The sequence below is a fragment of the Peromyscus californicus genome, unplaced genomic scaffold (genome assembly GCF_007827085.1).
Source record: "Peromyscus californicus insignis strain IS unplaced genomic scaffold, ASM782708v3 Scaffold_11__1_contigs__length_118956290, whole genome shotgun sequence".
NCBI classification, from domain to species: domain Eukaryota; kingdom Metazoa; phylum Chordata; class Mammalia; order Rodentia; family Cricetidae; genus Peromyscus; species Peromyscus californicus.
Genome location: NW_026294402.1, coordinates 70,264,295 through 70,287,759, shown reverse-complemented (window position 1 = coordinate 70,287,759; position 23,465 = coordinate 70,264,295). Strand labels below are relative to the sequence as shown.

At 46.0% G+C, this 23,465-nt stretch overlaps 1 protein-coding gene across 2 annotated transcripts in view; it reads right to left on the bottom strand.

Moving 5' to 3' along the window:
* The window catches only part of Leo1 (LEO1 homolog, Paf1/RNA polymerase II complex component), a 29,388-nt gene extending 11,536 nt beyond the window's left edge, over positions 1-17,852 (bottom strand). Inside the window, exons 1-9 of one of the 2 annotated variants that reach the window (XM_052714543.1) lie at positions 17,448-17,852; positions 12,842-13,621; positions 9,889-9,993; positions 8,138-8,232; positions 7,151-7,296; positions 5,706-5,790; positions 2,018-2,112; positions 1,469-1,603; positions 449-584 (exon numbers count right to left, since the gene is read on the bottom strand). In XM_052714543.1, the coding sequence (XP_052570503.1) occupies positions 449-584; positions 1,469-1,603; positions 2,018-2,112; positions 5,706-5,790; positions 7,151-7,296; positions 8,138-8,232; positions 9,889-9,993; positions 12,842-13,621; positions 17,448-17,505 (1,635 nt within the window). In that variant the 5' untranslated portion in view covers positions 17,506-17,852. The remainder of the gene's footprint in view (positions 1-448; positions 585-1,468; positions 1,604-2,017; positions 2,113-5,705; positions 5,791-7,150; positions 7,297-8,137; positions 8,233-9,888; positions 9,994-12,841; positions 13,622-17,447) is intronic. The other variant, XM_052714533.1, reaches the window with a different exon arrangement.
* Between the last annotated feature and the right edge of the window lie 5,613 nt (positions 17,853-23,465).

The window sequence follows — 23,465 nt, the reverse complement described above, 5'->3', positions numbered from 1 at the left end:
AATGAACACAGTTTGGGCAATCTGTTCTTTTTGTTTATTTGTTTTTCAAGATAGGTTTTCTCTGTGTAGCCCTGGCTGTCCTGGAACTCACTCTGTAGACCAGGCTGGCCTGAAACTCACAGAGATCCACCTGCCCCTGCCTCCCAAGTGCTGGGATTAAAGGCATGCACCACCACCTGGCTACAATCTATTCTTCTTTTCTTTCTTTAAATTTTTTTTTTTTTTTTTTTTTTAATTTTATGTGCCTGCATGTATGTCTGGGTGAGGATGTCAGGTCTTCTGGAACTAGAGTTACAGACAGCTGTGAGCTGCCATGTGGGTGCTGGGAATTGAACCCAGGTCCTCTAGAAGAGCAGTCCGTGCTCTTAACCTCTGAGCCATCTCTCCAGCCCCTATAGTTTGTTCTTAATACACAAAACTATTCCTGGATGAAGTTTAACCAACATACCTTAATCATCTCTGTGCGCTGGCACTCAGGGTCACGACCAGCCATTGGTAAGATTCTGATCTTCTGTGTCTTTGAACACCTATCTGCAAGTGACAGGGTCATCTTCCTGTGTGTGGCACTGTCTGTGGAGTGAGGCCTGTGGGAAATGAACACAATTCCGCTTATGAACATCTGTCTGAGCCAGTCATACCCTCATAAGAAAACCACAAAGACTGCGGCCACTTTCTAGTCAAAGAAGTAGGCCAGACCACTGAATCAAGTAGTCTACTTAGAGGGCTGTGGACTTTCCTTTCTCTAGCTCAGTGAGACAGGAAAAGTGAAAAAGAGAAAGCTGAGGTGAAGGCAGCTGGAACAGCACGACCACCAGAGGCAGGAAACAGCCAGGCTCAAGCAGTGTTTTGGACACTGTTTTTGGCATGTCACCCTGCATCTGACTTGTCACAGCTACCACATGAGGTAATCCCACAGAATGAAAGCTGTCCAAGGTCACACAAGTAGCCATGGATGCAGGCCAGATCCCAAGCCTAGTTTAAACACTACAATTCCGAAAGTTGGTGCCCCCTACAGATTACATGTCACCCAGGAAAGGGAGAAGCACAGTGCCCTCACAGTGCCCAGGGTGCTCCGGTTTGTCAGGGGACACATTCCCACAAAGGTCTGGACACAGCAGCACTAGGCAGTGGACGGCCCCAGTATTCACACCCCCCAGCTCAGTGCTTTCCCTTTCCCAACAGTAGCATACACAGGCTCTAATTACCAGTTGTCTCTGGGTCAGTTTTACATTTGACCAGCATAGACACAAGCACTTCCACTCTCCTGGAGGGACCGTGGTCACTAGAACTAATACACAACATTCTGTCTTACATCACAGCCTCTGTACGTCTGGTTGGAAGGACCTGGCTCCCGAAAAAGCAGCCCTGCTGTGCTTCCAGAACCAAGAACTGGCTCCTGACCTGTGCTGTGGCATCCATCACAGGGAGCAGGCATCAAAAACCAAACGACTTTCCTAGGAGCACTTACCTGAAGGTGAGCTTCGTTTTAAAGACAGCCTGTCCCTGCAGCCCAGTCCCTTGTCTTATAAAAAGATGGTTGTGGTCACCCTGCAGTGGGGCTTTGTATACATCGAACACTTCATTCCCTAAATGCAGGGACATGCTGAAGAGAAAAAAACAAACCAAAAAAAAACCAAACCAGTTAACATCTAAAGGCTTTCACTCTACAGCTTTACTTTCCTGAAAATGTGATCCAACTACTGTTTCCCTCTTTATACAAAACACAGGAGGAAAGACACCGTGATGAAAAACATGACTTCCCTGAAGTCACACCTGCTGGGATTCAGGCCCGCCTCTACCTGAGTCCCAGTGAAGGACACTTTTCCTCACACTGTGACTAGTATGCAATAGGCTGAAGGGAGGGCTTAAGATTCCACACTTACGCTAGTTTACTGTCTCCCACCAGCCTGGACAGCCTCCAGCTGTCATTCTCCCGGGTTTTCTAGGCAATCACAAGCAGTAACTAATGCAGAGGCTCTAACAAGAGCTGGCCCCTGAGTCGGGTCGGGGCACTCACCTTCCATCAGACCACTTGACTATCCGAGCGTTGCTCTCTTTAACTTCATTTCCCTCCTCATCTCGGCGCACCCTCCATCTTATTGTGTTTTCTACCTGTTGTAAAACACAGAACCTTAGCCAACTGTGCTTGTGGTAGCCGCTCCAGAGACATACAGTCACAGAATAAGCACATGCAGGTACGTGACAGAAAGACAGACACCAGTGAAATCTCTTAGGATATTAAGAGCAAGAAGGAAAATAAGTGTTTAAGTAAATTTCTGAGCTGCTAGTATGATGATGGCTGTTTACAGCCAGGGCTCTGAGAAAAGCTCTGAGGGACAGGAGACAAAGCCTGAACCCCTGAAGAGGACTTTGGAGCTCATACACGAGAGGAAGTTATCTCACAGACCTCAAAACTACTAAAAGTAAGACCGAGATACTCTGCCTACTGGTCTGCTGAGCCAGGGAAGCCCCCTCCCCACACACGTAGGAGGACTTATCACCTGCAGGATGGAAAAATACCAGAGAGATTTAGAAAATGAGCCACTGCTATGGAAATTAAAAACTTGATGGGCCTTCCAGGAGAACACAGCACATTAAATGCATGCGTTTATCAAGCTGCATCCTGGAAAGACAGCAAACGGGGGAAGTAAACTCATTCACAAGGACTAAAAGAAAGAGAAAGACCCAGGTGCTATGCTGCGTGTCTGTGCTCTCAGCACAGGGGATACGGCGGAAGGAGGACTGCGGGAGGGAGGACTGCGGGAGGGAGGGCTGCGGGAGGGCTGCGGGAGGGCTGCGGGAGGGCTGCGGGAGGGCTGCGGGAGGAGGACTGCGGGAGGACTGCGGGAGGACTGCGGGAGGACTGCGGGAGGGCTGCGGGAGGACTGCGGGAGGACTGCGGGAGGGCTGCGGGAGGGCTGCGGGAGGAGGACTGCGGGAGGACTGCGGGAGGACTGCGGGAGGAGGACTGCGGGAGGGAGGACTGCGGGAGGGAGGACTGTGGGAGGACTGCGGGAGGGCTGCGGGAGGGCTGCGGGAGGACTGCGGGAGGACTGCGGGAGGACTGCGGGAGGAGGACTGCGGGAGGACTGCGGGAGGACTGCGGGAGGACTGCGGGAGGAGGACTGCGGGAGGAGGACTGCGGGAGGAGGACTGCGGGAGGAGGACTGCGGGAGGGCTGCGGGAGGAGGACTGCGGGAGCGCTGCGGGAGGGCTGCGGGAGGACGACTGCGGGAGGGCTGCGGGAGGAGGACTGCGGGAGGAGGACTGCGGGAGGAGGACTGCGGGAGGGCTGCGGGAGGGCTGCGGGAGGACTGCGGGAGGAGGACTGCGGGAGGGAGGACTGCGGGAGGGAGGACTGTGGGAGGACTGCGGGAGGGCTGCGGGAGGGCTGCGGGAGGACTGCGGGAGGACTGCGGGAGGAGGACTGCGGGAGGACTGCGGGAGGAGGACTGCGGGAGGAGGACTGCGGGAGGGCTGCGGGAGGGCTGCGGGAGGACTGCGGGTCTGAATTCAGCCCGGGATACAAAGTAAGGCCTTGTCTAAAGAGGCAGGGTTGGAATGAAGATGAAGATGGCAACAAGGTAAAGCAAACACCCCAAATCCATGTGTGGCATGTGAATGCTCACACCACACCCACACACACACCATATAAATATGTTTAGTCTTTAAAAATGAAAACAACCCATCACTATTCCTGTTTCCCTCTTCTGTACAATAGGTTAGTGTGCTAGCTGGGTTTTGTCAGCTGACTCAGAGAAATCCAGGAAGAGGGAATTAACTGAGAAAATGCCTCCATCAGATCAGACTGTAATAAGGTCTGTGGGGTATTATCTTGACTAATGATTGACATGGGAGGCCAGCTCACCCTGGGCAGTACCATTCCTGGGGCAGGTGATCCTGAGTTGTATAAGAAAGCACACTGAACAAGTCATGAGCAGAGAGCCTGTAAGCAGCATTCTATGGTGGCTTCTGCTTCGGTTCCTACCTCCAGGTTCCTGCCCTGACTTCCTTCAATGATGGACTATGATATGAAAGTGTAAAATGAAATAAACCCTTTCCTCCCAAATTTGCTTTTGGTTATTGTGTTTTATCAGAGCAACAGAAACCCTAACTAAGACAGTTAGCTACATATAAATATATAAACATGTATAGAGGCAATGTCTTAGTTACTTTTATAGTGCTGTGATAAAACACCATGCCCAAGACAAATTATAAAAGGGAGAATTTAATTTGTGCTCACAGATTCGGAGAGTTGAGTTCATGCCCACCACGGCAGGGAGCATGGCAGCAGGCAGACAGCAATGCTCTGGAGCAGTAGCTGGGAGCTCACATCGGGATCAACAAGCACAAGGCAGAGAGAGCTAACTGGGAGTGCTGTGGGCTATTGAAATCTCAAAGCCCACTCCCAGTGACACACCTCCTCCAACAAGACCACACCTCCTAATTCTTCCCAAACAGTTCCACCAACTGAGGACCAACTAGTTAACTGTATTGCCTATGGGGGCCCATTGTCATTCAAACCAGCACAGGTATTGTCAACTGAGAAGACATTTTGAAAGACGTCTTTGAGGACTCACTATGAGGTCTCATTCTACAGGAAATGAAGCACATGGTAGTACTTCTAAAAACACAGAGACACACAGCTGGTTCCTGATTCATTAAAGAACTAATTGTACCACCAATTAACTCTAAGACTGTTCAACCTGTCTCAACCATCACTCCAGAAACAAATTTAGGGTCACTTTCAATCACATCCCAAGAGTGAAGGACAGTTACCTATATCAAACACTGACATTTTGTACTTTGAAGCACTTGAGATTTTAGAGCAAAATACTGATGTCTAAACTATGATATCCACACTGGAATGTATAGTGGGTATAATGATACTCATTGCTGTACCATAGCACAAAATGGGAAAATGCCAAAGTGTTTAAAGGAGAAAAGAACTACCACATTAATTTATATAAATGATAAAAATAATGAAAAGTAGCAGAAAGAAGTCAGAGGCATTAAAACGACCATGAGAAATTAATATTGCTAACTCTAAATCAATACACACATGTTCCAAGCAGATAACACTGATAGATGAGCCAGCAATATAAAGACAGTGGAGGGCAGAGCAAATCAAAAGTCCAAACCATCAATTAGTCCAAACCTACCAACTGTACGATCTTGAGCAAATTATTGGCATTTTCACCCCTTTCTTACTTGCTCTGCATGTCCCCAGTGGTCACAGCAGCTCTAGACACTGTACCCTTAGTCAGGGACCATCTCCACCAATGTCACTTAGACACCAGGACGCTCTTGAATGTGGTAGAGATAGTTCCACTGGAATGCAGAAGCTCAGCCCCTAGTCAGGCATGTGGCTGATGCCTGTAATCCCAGCGTCCAGGAGGTGGAGGTGGGAAGAGCATGTGTCTAAGGCCAACTTGGGATATATAGTAAGACTGTGCCTTATTTTAAAAAAGCCTAAACTGCAAGGGCCTAGGTTTAGTCCCCGGGCAGCATGTCAGGGACCAAAGATGCAGCTCCAGGAAGAGTATGCAGAGGCCCAGGGTTCAATCCCCAGCCCACAAGGATTCTGAGAAGACAGATGGCTCATCTGGCTGATACAACAAGGGACACAAAACCATCATCAGAGCTCAAGGCTGAGGTCTGTGTCCCGGATTCACTCTACAGAAGGGAAGCAGACGGCATGGTACCTTCAGTTTCAACCTGGTTCTCCCTTCTTCATCCAGCATCTCTTCATCTTCAAATTCATCTTCATAATACTGAGGATCAAAAGGCCTACAAGGAGTTTTTTAAATAAGCTGTTAATTCTATTTCATAAAGAGCACTGCCATGATGTAGTTACAGTTATCACAACCCATTATATCAGAAATCCTAACTTTTTTTTTTTTAAAGATTTATTTATTATGTATACAGTATTCTGCCTGCATGTATCCCTGTAGGCCAGAAGAGGGCACCAGATCTCATTACAAGTGGTTGTGAGCCACCATGTGGTTACTGGGAATTGAACTCAGGACCTCTGGAAGAGCAGTCAGTGCTCTTAACCTCTGAGCCATCTCTCCAGCCCCAGAAATCCTAACTTTAAAGACTACAATGCTCAAATAGTTTGAAGCTCAACTTCAAAGTATTCAAAATATGCTATAATCCAAAAATTTTAATGCTGTTATATATTTACTTGAAATAAATTATAAACAAGGCCAAACATTCCAAACAGCGGGTGTGGTGGCACATACTTTTACTGCTAGTATTTGGGAGGCAGAGGCAGGTAGATCTGTGAGTTCCAGGTTAGTCTGGTCTACATAGTGAGTTCCAGTCCAGCCAGGGCCACAAAGTGAGACAATGTCTAAAAGAAAAAGGTTTTCTCAATTACAGAAGCCTTCCAGAGAAAAGACAACATACACTATAGTTGACTGCATCATTTTCTTTGAGGGGGAAGCATGAAAATCACCCAGGACTTTGAGTGTGAACTTAGGGATCCCATCAGCACTGTTCACCATTAGCTTTCTAGTGTGAGTGTGAACTCAGGGATCCCATCAGCACTGTTCACCATTAGCTTTCTAGTGTGAGTGTGAACTTAGGGATCCCATCAGCACTGTTCACCATTAGCTTTCTGGTGTGAGTGTGAACTCAGGGATCCCATCAGCACTGTTCACCATTAGCTTTCTGGTGTGACAACAGCTGCTTCGGTGGCCAGCAGGTCTCACTGCTTCTCACTGTAGTGTTGCTGGCTGCCGTAGTTACTGAGTGTCCCCTCATTCATAAGGAAGTATCAATAGCCACAATCAGAGCATCTCCCCAACACTAGGCCATGCTTTTCGTAGCAGGATGCCTGACTTACCTTTTCAGATACATAAATGAAGCTTCCATTTCTATGTTAATCAACTCAATGAAAGTAAGCAAAACACATTCACATATACCCATGTTTCTTTCTTTCTTTCTTTTTTGTTTTTTGGAAACAGGGTTTCTCTGTGTAATAGCCCTGGTTGTCCTGGAACTTTGTAGACTAGGCTGGCCTCTAATTCAGAGATCCTACTGCCTCTGCCTCCTGAGTGCCGGGATCAAAGGTGTGCACCACCACCATCCGGCCAATACCCACATATTTCTAGCCAACACTCAGAAGACATCTTAATTTCCTTACCTGGGCTCTACACTGAGGAAATTGGGCAGTTTAACAAAATATAAGTCATTTCCTAAGTCAGTGTTTACTTTGGGGATTTCTACTTCTATTCTGGTCTCAGGTATTGGCTCCTCCTCCTGCTGATCCTGAGGCAGGCCGTTTTCATCCTGGTACAAGAAGGCAGAAGGTTAGAGCTGTGGGGACTGGGTGTCAGACCAGTTGAGCTCCACATTTTATTACTCAGGGGAGCAAGAAACACTCTTGGTTTTTATTTTGTTCTTCGTTTTGTTTGAGACAAGATCTCACTCTATCATCCAGGCTGGCCTACAACTCACTGCATAGCCCATGCTGGCCTCAACTCACAGAAATCCTCCTGCCTCAGCCTTCCAACTACTGGGCTTATAAGTATGAGCCGCCATGCCCAGCAAGAACCATACTTAGATATTATCTGAGGGCTGATGCACCCTCAGTCCTCAGCACTATTCATCTATCTGCAAAACATCTTAGTTTGAAAAGCAAGGCAAGGCTGGCTGCGTCACGACAGAGCATCCGGGATCTAGTATCTTCCAAACCTTCGCTGACAGAAACGTTCACTCGGTCAGCACTTACGCAGTCAATCTAAGGGCATTAGAGAAGATTAGTACCACATGGTGAGTCCAAGGCCAGCCTGGGCCACATAGCAAGGCCCTGTTTCCAAAACTAAACTTTAAAAAACAGAAAGGGAAAGAATGAAGGAAAAATTACTAAGACAGCACACATTTATCTGCATGAATGAGAAAAACAATGAAGTAAAAGGTTTTCCAATGCCAAGTCGTGATCTCAGCCTATGAGGCACAGCACCACCTCACGTCAGCCACGGTCACGACATCTACACAAAGTCATCTCCTCACTGTATTTCCATACGACAATTTAGTTAGCGACTTCCTCTTCTCGGAGAAGGAGAGACCCTTCATCTCTGAGACTGTCTCACTGGAATATGGGCTGGCTCACACTGGTACTCGGACTTACCACAGGCTGTCCTGGAGTAGGGGGCTTATCTTCCCCATCACTCCCTGAAGATATGTCATCTGCACCGCCGAACAGGTCCATGGTTCCATTATTATCTTCAGTGCAGAAGGAAAAATGCAGAGTGTTAACACCCGCTCTTCACTTGACCATCCCCAAGAGTTCTGGATCAGCTCCAGGAAATGTGTGGAGAGAAGAGCATTGTCAAGTGTGTGCAGAGAGACAGGCACATGCACAGGAAGCTCCTCTTCCTCCATCCATCTCTGTATCCTTCTCTTTTCCCTTACTGTCCAGGAGCCAGTTTTTTCTCCCAGGCTAGATCCTCAATTTGGGCTAACACATTCTATGTCAGGGTTACACATCTGTGTCGAGCCAGGCCCCATCTCACAGGCAGAACATCACTGAGGCACTCATCAAAACAGCAAGTGAACAGAAAGACAGAAGAGTGGTCAGAGCGCTGTCTGCGATTACAGAAGTCAGAATTCCTGGTGAAGACATGGTCTAGGAGAAAACGATGACACTGACTTACAGAGATGCGGCAAAGGACAAAATCCCTGGACAGCAAGGCAAAGGTGGCCGGAGTACTGGAAGTTCATTCTACGACAAACAGGAACACGACCATGCCTCCCCGTCCCTCAGTATTCCTTTCTTAGCTCCTATCACCACCCCCTACTGTACATGCGAGGTTACCTGTCTCTTCAATCTGCACACCTAGGCACCGGGGTGGCAAGTTCTACAGAGGAGACAATGCTTCGATCATGGCTATACTCCCAGTGCCTACAACAGCCACAGTATACAGCAGAGCCTCCAAAAACATCGGTGACCAAAATGAAACCATGGACACAGCCTACCTAATTCTCACAACTCTGTAAGAGGGTCTGCATCACCCCACTTTATATCTTAGAAAACTAGTGAGAAATCTGACCAACCAAACACAGCAGGTCATCTGAGTCCAAGGCGCACTCATGGAACTACTAAGCAGACACTGACTAAACCTAGAGTCTGCTATTCTGTCTAGCTTTCCTTTTCTCTGTGGTTGACCCGCTAAACGTCTGCCTTAGTTACCGTGTTCCTTAGGAGCACTTCTCGAAGCTTTGGAGTACTGTCTACTTACCATGCAGCATAGTAAGAGCTGCACAGACCCAAGTGTCTGTCACAACAGTACCTGCTGGAACTTTCATACTAATGTCTTCACTGTACGGCCATCTGCCATTTGCAAACAGGTTACAGAGATGAACACGTACATCCTCACCTTTACAACAACCTTTACCTGCATTTATATGAATGAACTCATTTGTAACCCAGTCAAAGACCACGCCTTCGTCTAATGTTAAACTGTTAAAGTCTGAGAACAATAAGGGAAGTCAGTCCAGGACTACCCTTGTTTAGACTGAAGAACAGTGTCACTTCCAAACAGACCAGAGGCTCAGCCCCACCCCCCGATAAACTCACTCCAACTATAAACAAAGAAGCAGGCTCTCAGTGTGAGCTCAGCCCCACCCCCTGATAAACTCACTCCAACTATAAACAAAGAAGCAGGCTCTCAGTGTGAGCTCAGCCTCCTGGCCCTTGATAAATTCACTCAGACTATACACAAAGAAGCAGGGTCTCCATGTGAGCTGCAGAGTTCACTGACCACATCCACACAGTGCTCTGTGAGTCATGCAGTCTCAAGGTTTGGGAGTGCACTCCAGTTCAAAGGACGGAGTCAGGAACTAGACATGGGTACAAAAGGGTGGAGACTCAAGGGCTACCTTTGGGCACCTCAGTGTCACTGTCGGCTTCGGAGTCGGACGGAATGGCGTTCTTGCGCTTCATTCGTAAAACCTCATCTTCGCTGTCACTGCCCCTCGCCGACTCTGAAAGAGCAGAATCAGGTGTGCACAGTCACATCCGAGCTGTACAGAGAAATTGCAACATTCGTGCAATGCAATCCAGTTCCGCAGTAAATACAACAGGATGATGATATATGTAACAATTTGTATCGATAGAAAACACATTATGTTAAGTCAAAGAAGAAAACTTAGCCTGGCAGACACAGTGCCCAGAATCCTAGAACTAATGAGACCGAGGCACAAGGAGACAAAAGCATAGTGACAGAGCAGATCAGTAGGTGATGAGGGGCAGGCAAGGGATGTGGCTATAAAATGTGTCTCATAACATGCTGTCCTGTATCATGATGGTATTCCATATGTCCTGTATTATGATGGCATAATCTAAAAACACGTCAACACTAATTAAACTGCACACAAACAAAAGGGTGGAGATGTAGCTCAGTCGTAGTGTGTGTGTCTAGCATGGCCAAGGCCCTGGGTTCATCTCATCATAGAAAAAAATTACAATGGGGGTGGAAGCCAGGTGTGGTGGTGCATACCTGTAATGCTACCTGTTCAGAAGCAGAGGGAGGAGGAGGGCAGAGACTCAAGGTTAGCCGGGGCTGTGCAATAAATTCCAGGCTGACCAGGAATGTACAGAGAGACCCTGTCTCCAGAACCAACAATACAAAGTCAACCTTGCCACACACACACAAACACACAAGATACGTTCTCTCTTTTTTTTGTTTTGTTTTGTTTTTTGAGACAGGGTTTCTCTGTGTAGCTTTAGCGCCTTTCCTGGAACTCACTCTGTGGCCCAGGCTGGCCTCAAACTCAGTGATCTGCCTGCCTTTGCCTCCCGAGTGCTGGGATTAAAGGTGTGCACCACCACCGCCCGGCTACTTTTTTTTTTTTCTTTTTAAGACAGGTTAGGTAAACATTTTGTACCCTGGCTGGAACTTGTTATGTAGACCAGGCTGGCCTTGAACTCACAGAGATCTACTTGCCTCTGCCTCCCACATGCTGGGCCATGTATTAATTTAAAAATAATAGCTGAATCATGACCAGAGGATTATGAGTTCATGGCTAGCCTATGCTAAACTATAAGATCTTGTCTCCAATAAATTATTTTTTCAAAGAACCTAGATTTCTAAAAGCAGAAACTTTTGATAGAGATGAGAAAGTCAGTATTGAAGCTTATGATAAATTATACAGACACATTATAGAAGAAGAAAGGAACAATTGTGAGGAAGAGACAAATCTACAACTATTTTCTAGATAGTTATTTCCCTTAAAAACTTCATGAAGAGCCGGATATGGTAGTACATGCCAGTAATCCCAGCTGGATTGGGAGCTGGAGGCAGTCTGGGCTATGTGAGCTCCTGTCTCAAACAAAACAAAACAAAAAAGCAGATTCTCTCTGACCCGTTCTTAAATTAATTTGCCGGTGTTGTATGGGCCTTAAATATTCCGACAACCTCATAAAGAATCCTATTCTGAACTAGTTACTAAATACTTACGGAGCCCTATGCATGGTCTATGATTTATATCCATATTGGAAAATACCCTGTCCTTTACTAAAAAAGGTCAAAATGTGGTTCTGAATGCTCCTCGTGAGATGTTACAGGAGCAAATCTCCCTTTGTACTTAAGCTTCCCAAGATAGAACCAAACTGTAGTTTAACATGACCAATCACCTACAGAAATGAAGTAATCCATATACTACTTCTGAAAGACTTAACCTAAGTGGAGTGACTTATATAATACACAGAATTCAATCTCTAAAATATTTTCATGTTCTAATATGAAGAATGTGTTGATTTGAGCTGAGCAATCTGACAATTATAAAGGGGGGACCCAGAGACAAAAATCAAGGTGTATACAGAATGTGTTGATTGAGCTGAGCAATCTGACAATTATAAAGGGGGGACCCAGAGACAAAAAGCAGGCTGTACAGTTGCTGTGCTCTGCTGGCCTTTGACCTCCAACCACTTGCTATGGCACATGAATGCACACACATACCGTTATTAAACACACACATACACACAAATTCTAGGGTGGAACATGGTACCCATATCTCAGTACTACTATAAGGGACGGTTCAATGATGCCATCATTACTGCAGGCAAATCTGTCACACATGCTTGTCAGTTACCCTGGGAAGTAGAACCAACTCAGTTCATTTAGCTTCTCTAGCACCATACATCTCTAAGGCTGTGCTCTTTAGTATTTTTCTCTGATCTAGTAAGTTTATAAATGAGCCGGGCAGTGGTGGCTCACGCCTTTAATCCCAGCACTCGGGAGGCAGAGGCAGGCGGATCTTTGTGAGTTCGAGGCCAGCCTGGTCTACAGAGCGAGTTCCAGGAAAGGCACAAAGCTACATAGAGAAACCCTGTCTCAAAAAACCAAAAATAAATAAATAAATAAATAAATGAAAGGGGAAGACGGTAAAAAACAAACGGAAATGTAGAAGAATGCAGAAAGAATGTGTGAGTGTGTTTGTGTGTGTGTGTGTGTGTGTGTAAGAGTTTAAAAAGTGAAAATGAAAGGATAGAAGAGGAGAAAACAAAAATGAAAACCAGGATAATAAAGATGGGAATAAAGGGAATGGAGAGATGGCTCAGTGGATAAAAGCATGGGCTGCTCTTCCAGAGGACCCAGTGATTTCCAGTAACAATGTGGTGGCGTACAACCTGCTGTTTACTCCCATTTCCGGGGACTTGGACACCCACTTCTGGCCTCCATGGGCACTGCATGCACATGATGCACAAATATGCATTTCAGGGAACACACTCATTCGCATAAAATAAGATTTAAAAAAAAAATCTTTAGAAAGAAACAAGAACAGAGTAGGTGTTTCTACTGAGCCACACCGGTTCCCATGAAATCTTTACCTGACTTCTGGTCCTGCTCCTCCTCATCATCGGAATGCCTTCGATCTTCATCTGAGACTTGTGGCCTTTCGTCATCAGAGTTCTGCATTTTCTCCTCATCGGACACCTGTGGCCGGTCCTCATCGTCTGAATTCTGCTTCTCATCGTCATTATCAGAAGCTGCAGGATGCTCGTCATCAGAATTCCCCTTTTCCTCCTCAGACAGCTGTTGTCTGTCATCATCTGAAAGCTGGGCCCGGTCCTCATCCTCTGAGTTCTGCATCTTCTCCTCCTCGTCGTCGTCATCGTCGTCGTCGGAGTTCTGTAGCTTGTCTTCATCGGACCCTTGCTCCCGCTCCTCCTCATCGTCCTCAGAGTTCTGCATCTTTTCATCGTCTGACGGGTCGCTCTTATCGTCTCTGTCCCACTTTTCATCATCTGACTGTGCTTTTTCAGAACCTTCTGCTTCTGAACGATGGCTCCCCTCATCTGATCTGTGACCCTCATCATCCTCATCGTTGTGGGCTTCAGATCCACTGTGCTGGTCTACATCAGAGGGCTCATTATCCTCATGGTCAGATCGCTCAGAAGCCTCTGACCTGTTATCTGACCGTTCCGAGTGATTGTCACTGCCACTGTGATGGGAGGCTCCCTCCTCCTCGCTGTCATCTCCAAACAGTTCCTTGTTGCTGGGCTGTCCAGAATCCCCTCTTTCATCTTGGTCACTTTCGCTGCCAGAGGCGTTACTGCCAGAAACACCATTCTCCTGATCGGAGTCGGAATCAGACCCAGAATCAGAATCTGTGGGATCATGCAAACAAACACAAGGTACCATCAGCAAAGTACGGAACTCTAAAAGTCCACCTCAACTTGATAAAAGGCAAACACGAACTGGCAAAACTGTTGGAGCCAACTTTCTGTGTTCCAGAGGCAAAGAAGTTTCAAGAACCAGGAGAATTTTCAGTTAAGAAAAATCAGCAGCCAGGCACTGGCGAACGCCTTTAATCCCAGCACTTAAGAGGCAGAGCCAGGAGGATCTCTGTGAGTTCGAGGCCAGCCTGGTCTACAGAGCGAGTTCCAGGACAGGCACCAAAACTACACAGAGAAACCCTGTCTCAAAAAAAAAAAACAAAAAACAAAACAAAAAGAAAAATCAGCAGACTCGCACTCATCAAGCACAGTAGCCCACACACACCTATAATTGAAGCAACTCAGAAGGCTGAGGCAAAAGGATCAACTCAAATCTGAGGCCAGCCTGGACAACAGTAAGTTCCAGGACATCCTAGGCTACAGCACGAGACTGTTTGAAAAAGCTGAGATAAATGGATACATAAATAAAGTGGAACTCTTCCTGTCCTACCTCACCCAGCCCCACCCTCCACTGCCTGGTTCACCCAGACAAGTAAGTAAATAGTCCTACATTTGGAACCTGTACCAGAAATGCAGCAGGAAGAGAAGAGAAGAAAAATGAACAGAGCATAAGTATAGGAAAAAAAAAATGTACCAGGTACCATGAAATACAAAACATATGCAGGATGGAGTCCTAGAAGAAAACAATAGCTAAAGAATTAATGACCCAAATTTGATGAATCCACACACCCAAGAAGTCCAGTGAATGCCACACTGGAAAAACTTAAAGGGATCCACACCTAAACATTTCATCAAGTTATCAAAGAATTGTGGAAAGAACAAGATTGTGTCATACAAGGGATGCTTTATAAGGATGACAGCTGATTCTCATCAGAAACTACAGAAGCAAAAACAGGCATTCAAATGCTGAAAGACTGTCAAATGTGCTGGTCAAGAACATGACGCCCGCCTGGCAGTGGTGGTGGCACACGCCTTTAATCCCAGTACTCAAGAGGCAGAGGCAGGCGGATCTCTCAGTTCAAGGCCAGCCTGGGCTACAGAGTGAGTTCCAGGACAGTCAAGGCTACACAGAGAAACTCTGTCTCAGAAAAACAAAAAAAGAAAAAGAACATGACCCCTAACCCATGATTCAGCCTGACCTAGAATGTTATACCTTGCAACTACGCTTCAAAAAAAAATTTAATAATTTAAAGGGTTTAATGATCACAGAAAAACTAGAAATTATTTTAGGATGAATGAAAATGAAAACATTACACCAGGACAGTGGTGGCACGCATCTTTAATCCCAGCATTTGGGAGGCAGAGGCAGACAGATCTCTGAGTTTGAGACCAGCCTGGCCTACAGGGTGAGTTCTGGGACAATCAGGGCTATGCAGAGAAACACTGTCTCAAAAAACCAAAATAAGAAAAGGAAGCCCAAAATAGCAGCAGCAAGGGAATAACAAAGAAAATAAAATTGAAAGACAGTGGAGAATCAATAAAACCAGAAGTTTGTGGGTTTGTTTGTTTGTTTGTTTTTCCCATCATATAGGCTCTTGTAGTCTTGGTCTGCAACTGGGATGTGGACCAGGCTGACCTTAAACTTGTGCCAGTATTCCTGCCTCTTGTCTTTTGAGTGTTAAGATTACAAGATGCACCATCATGCCTGGCTAAAATTTCATTCTTTAAAAACATTAACAAAATTAAACCTTTGGGCAGATTGTCCAAGGAAAAAAATATAAGACTCAAATTACTAAAGTCAGGAATGGAAGTGGGGATGTCATTATTGACCTCACAGAAACAATTGTAAACCATAAATAATGCTGGAAACCTACATACATTCCCTCTAAGGTCAAGAACAATATCTACTTTTGCAATTCCCATTCAATATTATAAAGAAAGCTGGGCGGTGGTGGCACACGCCTTTAATCCCAGCACTCGGGAGGCAGAGGCAGGCGGATCTCTGTGAGTTCGGCCAGCCTGGGCTACCAAGTGAGTTGCAGGAAAGGTGCAAAGCTGCACAGAGAAACCCTGCCTCGAAAAATAAAAACAAACAAACAAACCAAAAAACAATATTATAAAGAAAGTGCTAGCCAGAGTAAGTAAAATACATAGGTAAGAGAAAGAAACAGCATAACTCTCTCTAATCAAGATGGCATGGTTTCATACGTAGAAAAACCTAAAAAAGCCACAAAAACTATTACAGCTAATATATTAGCTGCAAGATATCAACAAGACACAAGATCAACTTACATTAGAAATGAAAAATATGAAATAACTACTTGCTAGGAGTGGAGGTACATATATGTAACTCCTGAGACAGGAGAATCAGGAATATAAAGCCAACAAAGAATCAGGAATATAAAGCCAACAAAGGCAACATACACAGCAGAGCCTGTGAAGAAAGAGGAAAAGAAGGAAGGGAAGAGGAGGAGGCAAAGGCAGACAAGCAGGGAGGCCTACCAAGTATCATCCTATCACATCCATTCCAACCTCGACCAAGAGCCATTATCAAGGACAGCACACCAGACCCGGAAGGAAATCTTAAGAGTGTCCACTAACTTAATGATAAAATGGAAGAAAACTGTAATGACCTTAAAAGAAGTTTTAAAAGGGAAGAAAAGATAGAGCAAAAGCTTAGAATTGCAATCATCTCTACACACTTCCCTATACCCTGTGTTGCTATAGGAAAGCACTACAGGGTACACCTCACTATCCATGCTTCACTTCAACTGTGCAACAAAAAGCACTAAGCAAGCCGGGCGGTGGTGGCGCATGCCTTTAATCCCAGCACTCGGGAGGCAGAGCCAGGTGAATCTTTGTGAGTTCAAGGCCAACCTGGTCTACAGAGTGAGATCCAGGAAAGGCGCAAAGCTACACAGAGAAACCCTGTCTCGAAAAACCAAAAAAAAAAAAAAAAAAAAAAAAAAAAAAGCACTAAGCTAGGGAGACGGGAACCTGTCTTCTCATGATTATGTCCCCAACACCTAGCAAGGTAGCTAGAAAATTATAGGGATCGTTGTTTATTGAATGAATGAAATGCTTTACCCACTGCTCCCTTCACTACAGTAATATAAACTGGAGTTGGTGAAAATCGGAGGGCGTGGGGGGGGGGGGGAGACATTTATACAGGCTAATTTGGGCCTGGAGGGCTGCAAAAATCCTGAAGTTGGTCTTGGATCTTTCCTCGTTCCCAGTTACTTCCATTCATATCTCAAACATTCAGAGACCTGTGTTAGAAACACCTCCATGCACCATATAACTCATCACCAAATCTTCTGTCACTTCTCTCCAAACACCCCACAAGCTCCCCCATTCTTACATCACCGACAGGGAAAGTGGTCTTCTGAACGGGCTCCCCAAGGGCACTCACCTCCAGTGCGTAGTCCTTCTATACCTTCCCACCCTGATCCTTCCCAGACCCTTCCTGAGCATCTACAGTCCCCCACCGTCTCACTGATTCACCCAGGAGGGCGTGATCAGGCCCGATGACCATGGAACAGGTCTCCACTGCCACCCCTCATTCGGTGTGCACAGCGGGGCGCAGACCACACGTCCTCGGACTGCTCCCCCCGACGAGCCCAGGCTGGCCCCTGACCCTCGAGGCGCAGACTCCGCGCCCGTCTCCAGGGAGAGGCTGGCACCATCGGACATGCAGGGGGCGCTGGGCAACAGCGTGGGAGCGCCACGGTGCCGGGCGGCGCGCCTCCAGCCGGAAAGCAACTCGGCACCCCGGGCGCCCATCCGCGGAGCCCTCCCGCCCGCCAGCCCGCCGCACCTTTGCGCTCCGCCTCGCTCTCGGCTTCGCTTCCGAAGAGATCTTCCATGTCCGCCATGGCAACTCGGTCCGCGGCCTTGGCTTGGACGACTCGCGCCTCCTTTACGGCCGGAGCCGACCGAACACGACAGTGTCGTAAAGACCCGCACAAAGGCCTGCTTGGCTTCTGTGACCTAGTTTCCGCGTGCGCTCGGCCGTCTCCGCCCACCGGGGTGTGGAAGCTCGCCCGCCCGCTGGGCTGCCCGCCGGCTGGGCTGCCCGCCGGCCTTGCAGAGCTTGGCAGACTCGCTTAGGCCCTCCCTGTCAGCTGCCGCGGGCCTCAACTTCATGGAAACCTGACGCTTTTAATCCCTGCACTGGGTAGGCAGACGTGGAGGTGATGTCTGTGAGTACCAGGCCGGCTTGGTCAACAGAGCGAGTTCTAGCCAGCCTGGGCTACGTTGGGAGACCCTGACGCAAAAAAAAAAAAAGTCATTGAGAACTCTAGCCAGACGTGGTGGGGTACGCCTGTAATCTAGCACTCCAGAGGCCGAATCAGAAACCTAAATTCATCCTCAGCTGTATAGCAGATTCAAGAGCAGCGTGGGATCCTTCAGGACCCCCACCTCTTTAAAATATAAAATAAAATAAAACTGAGAAAGCTGGAGAAGTAGCTTGGCGGTAAATGACTTGCCCTGCAAGCCTAAAGATCTGGGTTCAGAAACCTCAGCACGTACTTAAACCCAGGTACGGCTCTGCCAACTGTAAGCCCAGCACGGGAAACACAAGCTCCATGTTCAATAAAAAGATCCTGTCTTTAAAATTAAGATACAGGGCTGGAGAGATGGCTCTGTGGTTAAGGGCACTGGCTGTTCTTCCAGAGGTCCTGAGTTCAATTCCCAGCAACCACATGGTGGCTCACAACCATCTGTAATGACATCTGGCGCCCTCTTCTGGCCTGCAGGGATACGTGCAGACAGAACACTGTATACATAATAAATAAATCTTTTTTAAAAAAATTAAGATACAAAGCCAGGCAGTGGTGGTGCATGCCTTTAATCCAAGCACTTGGGAGGCAGAGGCAGGCAGATCTCTGAGTTAAAGGCCAGCCTGGCTATGGAGTGAGTTTCAGGACAGCAAGGGCTATACAGACTGCCTCGAAAAACAAAACAAAAATTAAAAATTGAAAAGGAATATGTCTAAGATACATGGTTAAGAAAGAAAAGTTTGGCCGGGCGGTGGTGGTGCACGCCTTTAATCCCAGCACTCGGGAGGCAGAGGCAGGTGAATCTTTGTGAGTTCGAGGCCAGCCTGGTCTACAGAGCGAGATCCAGGAAAAGGCGCAAAGCTACACAGAGAAACCCTGTCTCAAAAAACAAAAAAAAAAAAAAAGAAAGAAAGAAAGAAAAGTTTGAATAGCATGCATATCAAACTACCGTTAAAACTCTGTGAGCCAAACACAATGACAGGCCTTTGATCCCAGCACTCAGGAGGCAGAGGCAGATGGATCTCTGTGAGTTCAAGGTCAGCCTGGTCTAAAATAGAGAGTTCCTGGACCACCAGGGCCACATGGAGAAACTCTGTCTCAAAATAACAACAACGACAAAAAAAAACCTTTGTATGTAGCATGAAACTGACCATCTGTCTCCAGAAGACTCCGTCTGTAGAAGCTGGAAACAGTGGCCGCTTCCTAAGAGAGGACCCTGAGGACAGGAGGATATTGAGGGGGAGATGCCATCCTTCATTATCTCTTTTTAAGAGATTCATTTTTTTTTTTTTTTTTTTTTTTTTTTTTTTTTTTTTGGTTTTTCGAGACAGGGTTTCTCTGTGTAGCTTTGCGCCTTTCCTGGAACTCACTTGGTAGTCCAGGCTGGCCTTGAACTCACAGATATCCGCCTGGCTCTGCCTCCCGAGTGCTGGGATTAAAGGCGTGCGCCACCACCGCCCGGCTATTATTTTTATGTGTTCCTGTGTGTGTGCCTGCTTGTCTCCACATGCACCACATACGTGCAGGTACCAGCAGGAGCCAGTAGAGGGCATCAGATACCCTGGATCTGGAGTTACAGGCAATTGCGAGCTGCTTAATATGGATGCTAGGAACCAACCCATACATATCCTCATGTATAGTACATGCTCATAACTGCTGAGCCCTCTCTCCTGCTTTATTATTGCCCTTTTATACCCTCTGGGTTTTGTATAAAGTGTCCTCTAAAATTAAAGTCAAATTTAGATATGCTAAAAAGACAGTAAATGCCCGTGGTGCTTAATTAGCTCTGGGTGCAAAGATTTTACTTTGTTCTGATTTGTAGATTTTTCTACCATGGAAATATATTAAAATAAGCAAGGACATTTTTATCTAGTAGGACAGACTGTGTTATGTTTTTCCTACTAATTTGGCATGCTGGTTAGGGTTTTCTTTTGTCAACTTGACATAAGCTACAGTCATCTGGAAAGAGGGAATCTCGAGTGAGAATATACGCCCATGAGATTGGCCTGTGGGCACGTCTGTGGAGCATTTTTTTTTTTTTTTTTGATCAATGAGTGGTGTGTCCCCTGTGCACTCTGGGCAGTGCCACCTCTGGGCAGGTGGGTTCCTATAAGAAATCAAGCTGAGCAAGCCAGGGAGCAGCATTTCTCTGTGGTTCTGCTTTGGTCCCTGCCTTGAGTTCCTGCTCTGATTCCCCTTCATGATGGGATGTAAACTGTAAGGTGAAATAAACTCTTTCTTCCCCAGATTGCTTTTGGGCAGTGTTTTATCACAGCCATAGAAAGTAAAGTAGGACATTGGGCATGGAGGATTCTGATGGTTGTTTTTATAATCACAGTGGAAAATGCATAGAATAGTATAAACTGAGAGTCACACTCTCTTCCCCCCCCCCCCTTTCTGTGTATATACATACTTGGCACTATAAAATCGATTTGGATGGGATGCTGATTTCTATAGGGAAGAGTTTTCTGGGTATCTAGAAATAGACAACACTTCCCAAAATAATGACAAATATTTTATCCTGAACCTCCATGTCTTCTAATTGCCATGTATCAACTGGATTTTCAGGAGATCTGATTGTCAACTTCAAAGCCCTGGTAAGTTCCCTATGCAAATGAGAGTTTGGGCAAGGAAAGATGAATGTTGAAAACGTTTGGGTACACTCCCTATGAAAATGTGTATTTATGTGGAGAAAAGCAAAAAAAGCAAACAGGCCACAGCAAACAGGAGAGGGTTATTAAATCAGAAAGCATTTCGTAGAGAAATAAAGGTAGCCCTTTGGTTTGTTGGGATCTTTCCCCTTCAACGCAGCGGCGCTCGCTCGGGAGAAGGCTGGATTTAGTTACTTCCTGCCGGTTGAGGGTTACCAGGGAGCTGTGTCCTGGAAGGACCTCGCCAGCAGGCAGGATGAGGTCAGCTGCTGCACTAGCAAGGGGAGGAGATGAAGAGGGAAGGAGCCGGCAGAGGGGGCGGGGCCTGCTAGGAGGAGAGTGACAGCAGTCAGGATACCACGAGAACGGGCACCGAGTACCCGGAAGGAGAGACCCGAGGACAGTAGAGACAGAGGAATAAGGAGATGAAAGAACATCTTACAAAAGCCTAATAAAACCATGGAGGAGGAAACTCTCCAACTTCTGAAACAGAGAACTCGGGGAACTCCACTCCCCTGCAATGTATGGGCATAGGTTTTTTGTTGTTTTTTTTTTAAAGGCAGTCTCATGTAGTCCAAGCAGGCCTTTTTTTTTTGGGGGGGGGGGTATTGGGTTTGGGGTTTTTTTCGAGACAAGGCTTCTCTGTGTAGCCGCCTTGGCTATCCTGGAACTCACTCTGTAGACCAGGCTGTCCTTGAACTCAGAGATCCACCTGCCTCTGCCTCTGCCTCCTGAGTGTTGGAATTAAAGGCATGCATCACCACAGCCTAGCTCCAAGCAGGTTTTAAACTAACTGTATTTTTTGAGGAAGCCCTTGAACTTCTGATCCTTCTATTATTTCTTCCCAAGTGCTAGGAGTGTGCACGTCTGCACCAGTCCGTCCAGTTTATGAAAAATAAAATGAAAAGAAAGTACTAAAATAGATTTAGCTAACTGGGCTTGGAGGTCTATGCCTTTAATCCTAGCACTCAGGAGATGAAGTAGGTGGATCCTTGAGTTCAAGGGCCAGCCTGGCCAACAGCAGGTTCCGGGACTCCTAGGGCTACACAGAGAAACCCTGTCTCGAAAAAAAGAATAAAATAAATAAAATAGACTTAGCTCAAAACCAAAGCTGAACCGTTCTTCTTATAGTAACACTGCCCGGATTAAGTCTGTCTGGTTTGTTTACTTATTGAACTGAGTATTTTAGAATCCTGAGTAAACACAGAGATGCCATCTCAGCAGAGGGTGGGAACTGGTGTGCCTGGCTGGCTGGCTGGCTGGCGCTGTATAATTCTCTCTCACAGGGGAGTCACTAGGAGGAGACTGGCCTTAGGCCTCAATTTCACAAGCTTTGAGATCTTAACAGTAATGTGGCAGGAGGCCACAAGATGGTGATGGTATGCTGAAGAGATCTGTCACCTGAAAACTCAGGTAGGGAAGAGCAGCCCCACCCCCGCCCTTAGCCAGTCTTTCTTAAGCTAGATGTTTATGTGAGTCTGTGGGAAAAGGTGAAGAGTCCCTTTGTAACCTCTAAAATAAAATGTAGCCATGTTAAAAACAATATTTGTTAGACTAACAAATACTACAGAAATACAATTTCAGCTAGACACTCCGATGTTAAAGATGAGACCACAAACACATACACCATACACACACATACACACACACACACACACACACACACACACACACACACACACCACAAACAATACATACGCACACTGTACACACACCACATACCACACACATACATCACATACATCTTTCTGTCTCCCAGGCAGGCCCTGAACTCCTTGGCTCAAGTGATCATCTTGCCTTTGCCTCTCAATACATAGGAGAGCAGTGAAGCTCTCTCTGTGCCTGGCAAAATGATAGTTTTGGTTTTTCAGTGGTTTTTGTTTGTTTCGTTTTAAAATAACCTCTTATTATATAGCCCTAGCTGACCTGAAATGCATTGTATCCCAAACTAGCTTTGAACTTATGATCTTCCAGCCTCAAGGATTACAGACATGGACCACTACACCTGGCTGTTGATTCAGTTTAAAATAACAACGGCTACATTTTTAGAAAAATGCTTTTTTTGGGGGGCACCATAAAATGGGAAATTTCCCCTAAAGAGTCCACTGAAGGTTTTCTTCCCTTTACTGTAATTTATTTCCTTACTCATCAGGAAATGACAGTTGGGGATAGTCCCCTTACCTTTAATGGGTGTGACATTTTAGGTTGATTATGATTCATACTGGTGTTCCGGTAGATTTGGCTTTCAAATGTGGGAACATATGTGTTTGTGTTGCTGCTGCCTTGTGTGAGTATAGATGATCAAACCAGGGCCTCGTGCCAAGGAAGGTGCCATACCAAATGAGCTATAACTGCATATACCCATTACTACTTAACATGGAAGCAAAATTAGAACATAGGAATAGATTATAATCTTGGGCTTAAAATAGCAAGAAAAACTAATCGAAGAAAAACAGCATACAGATGATCCCACCAGCACTATAAATCTTTTGTCTAACTATGTTATTAGAAGTTATTTTTCACTGGGAGGTGGTGGTGCAGACCTTTAATCTCTGTGAGTTAGTTAGAGGCCAGTCTGGTCTACAAAGTGAGTTCCAGGACAGCCAGGGTAGTTAGACAGAGAAACCCTGTCTCAAAAAAAAAAAAAAAAAAAAAGAAAGAAAAGAAAAAAGAAAAAAAAATTTTCTAGACAGAAGCAAGTAAATTTTTTAAAATTTATTTTTATTGTACAAGTTTTTTACTTACATGTATGTACATATACCACATTCCTGCAGCACCTAAGGAGACCAGCCCCTAGAAATTAATTTTGAGAAAAAAAATTGACAGATATGCAAATAAGTGGATAAAATGTTCACAGAAACTTTCCTATAATAAGAAATTGAAACAAACAAACAAACCATG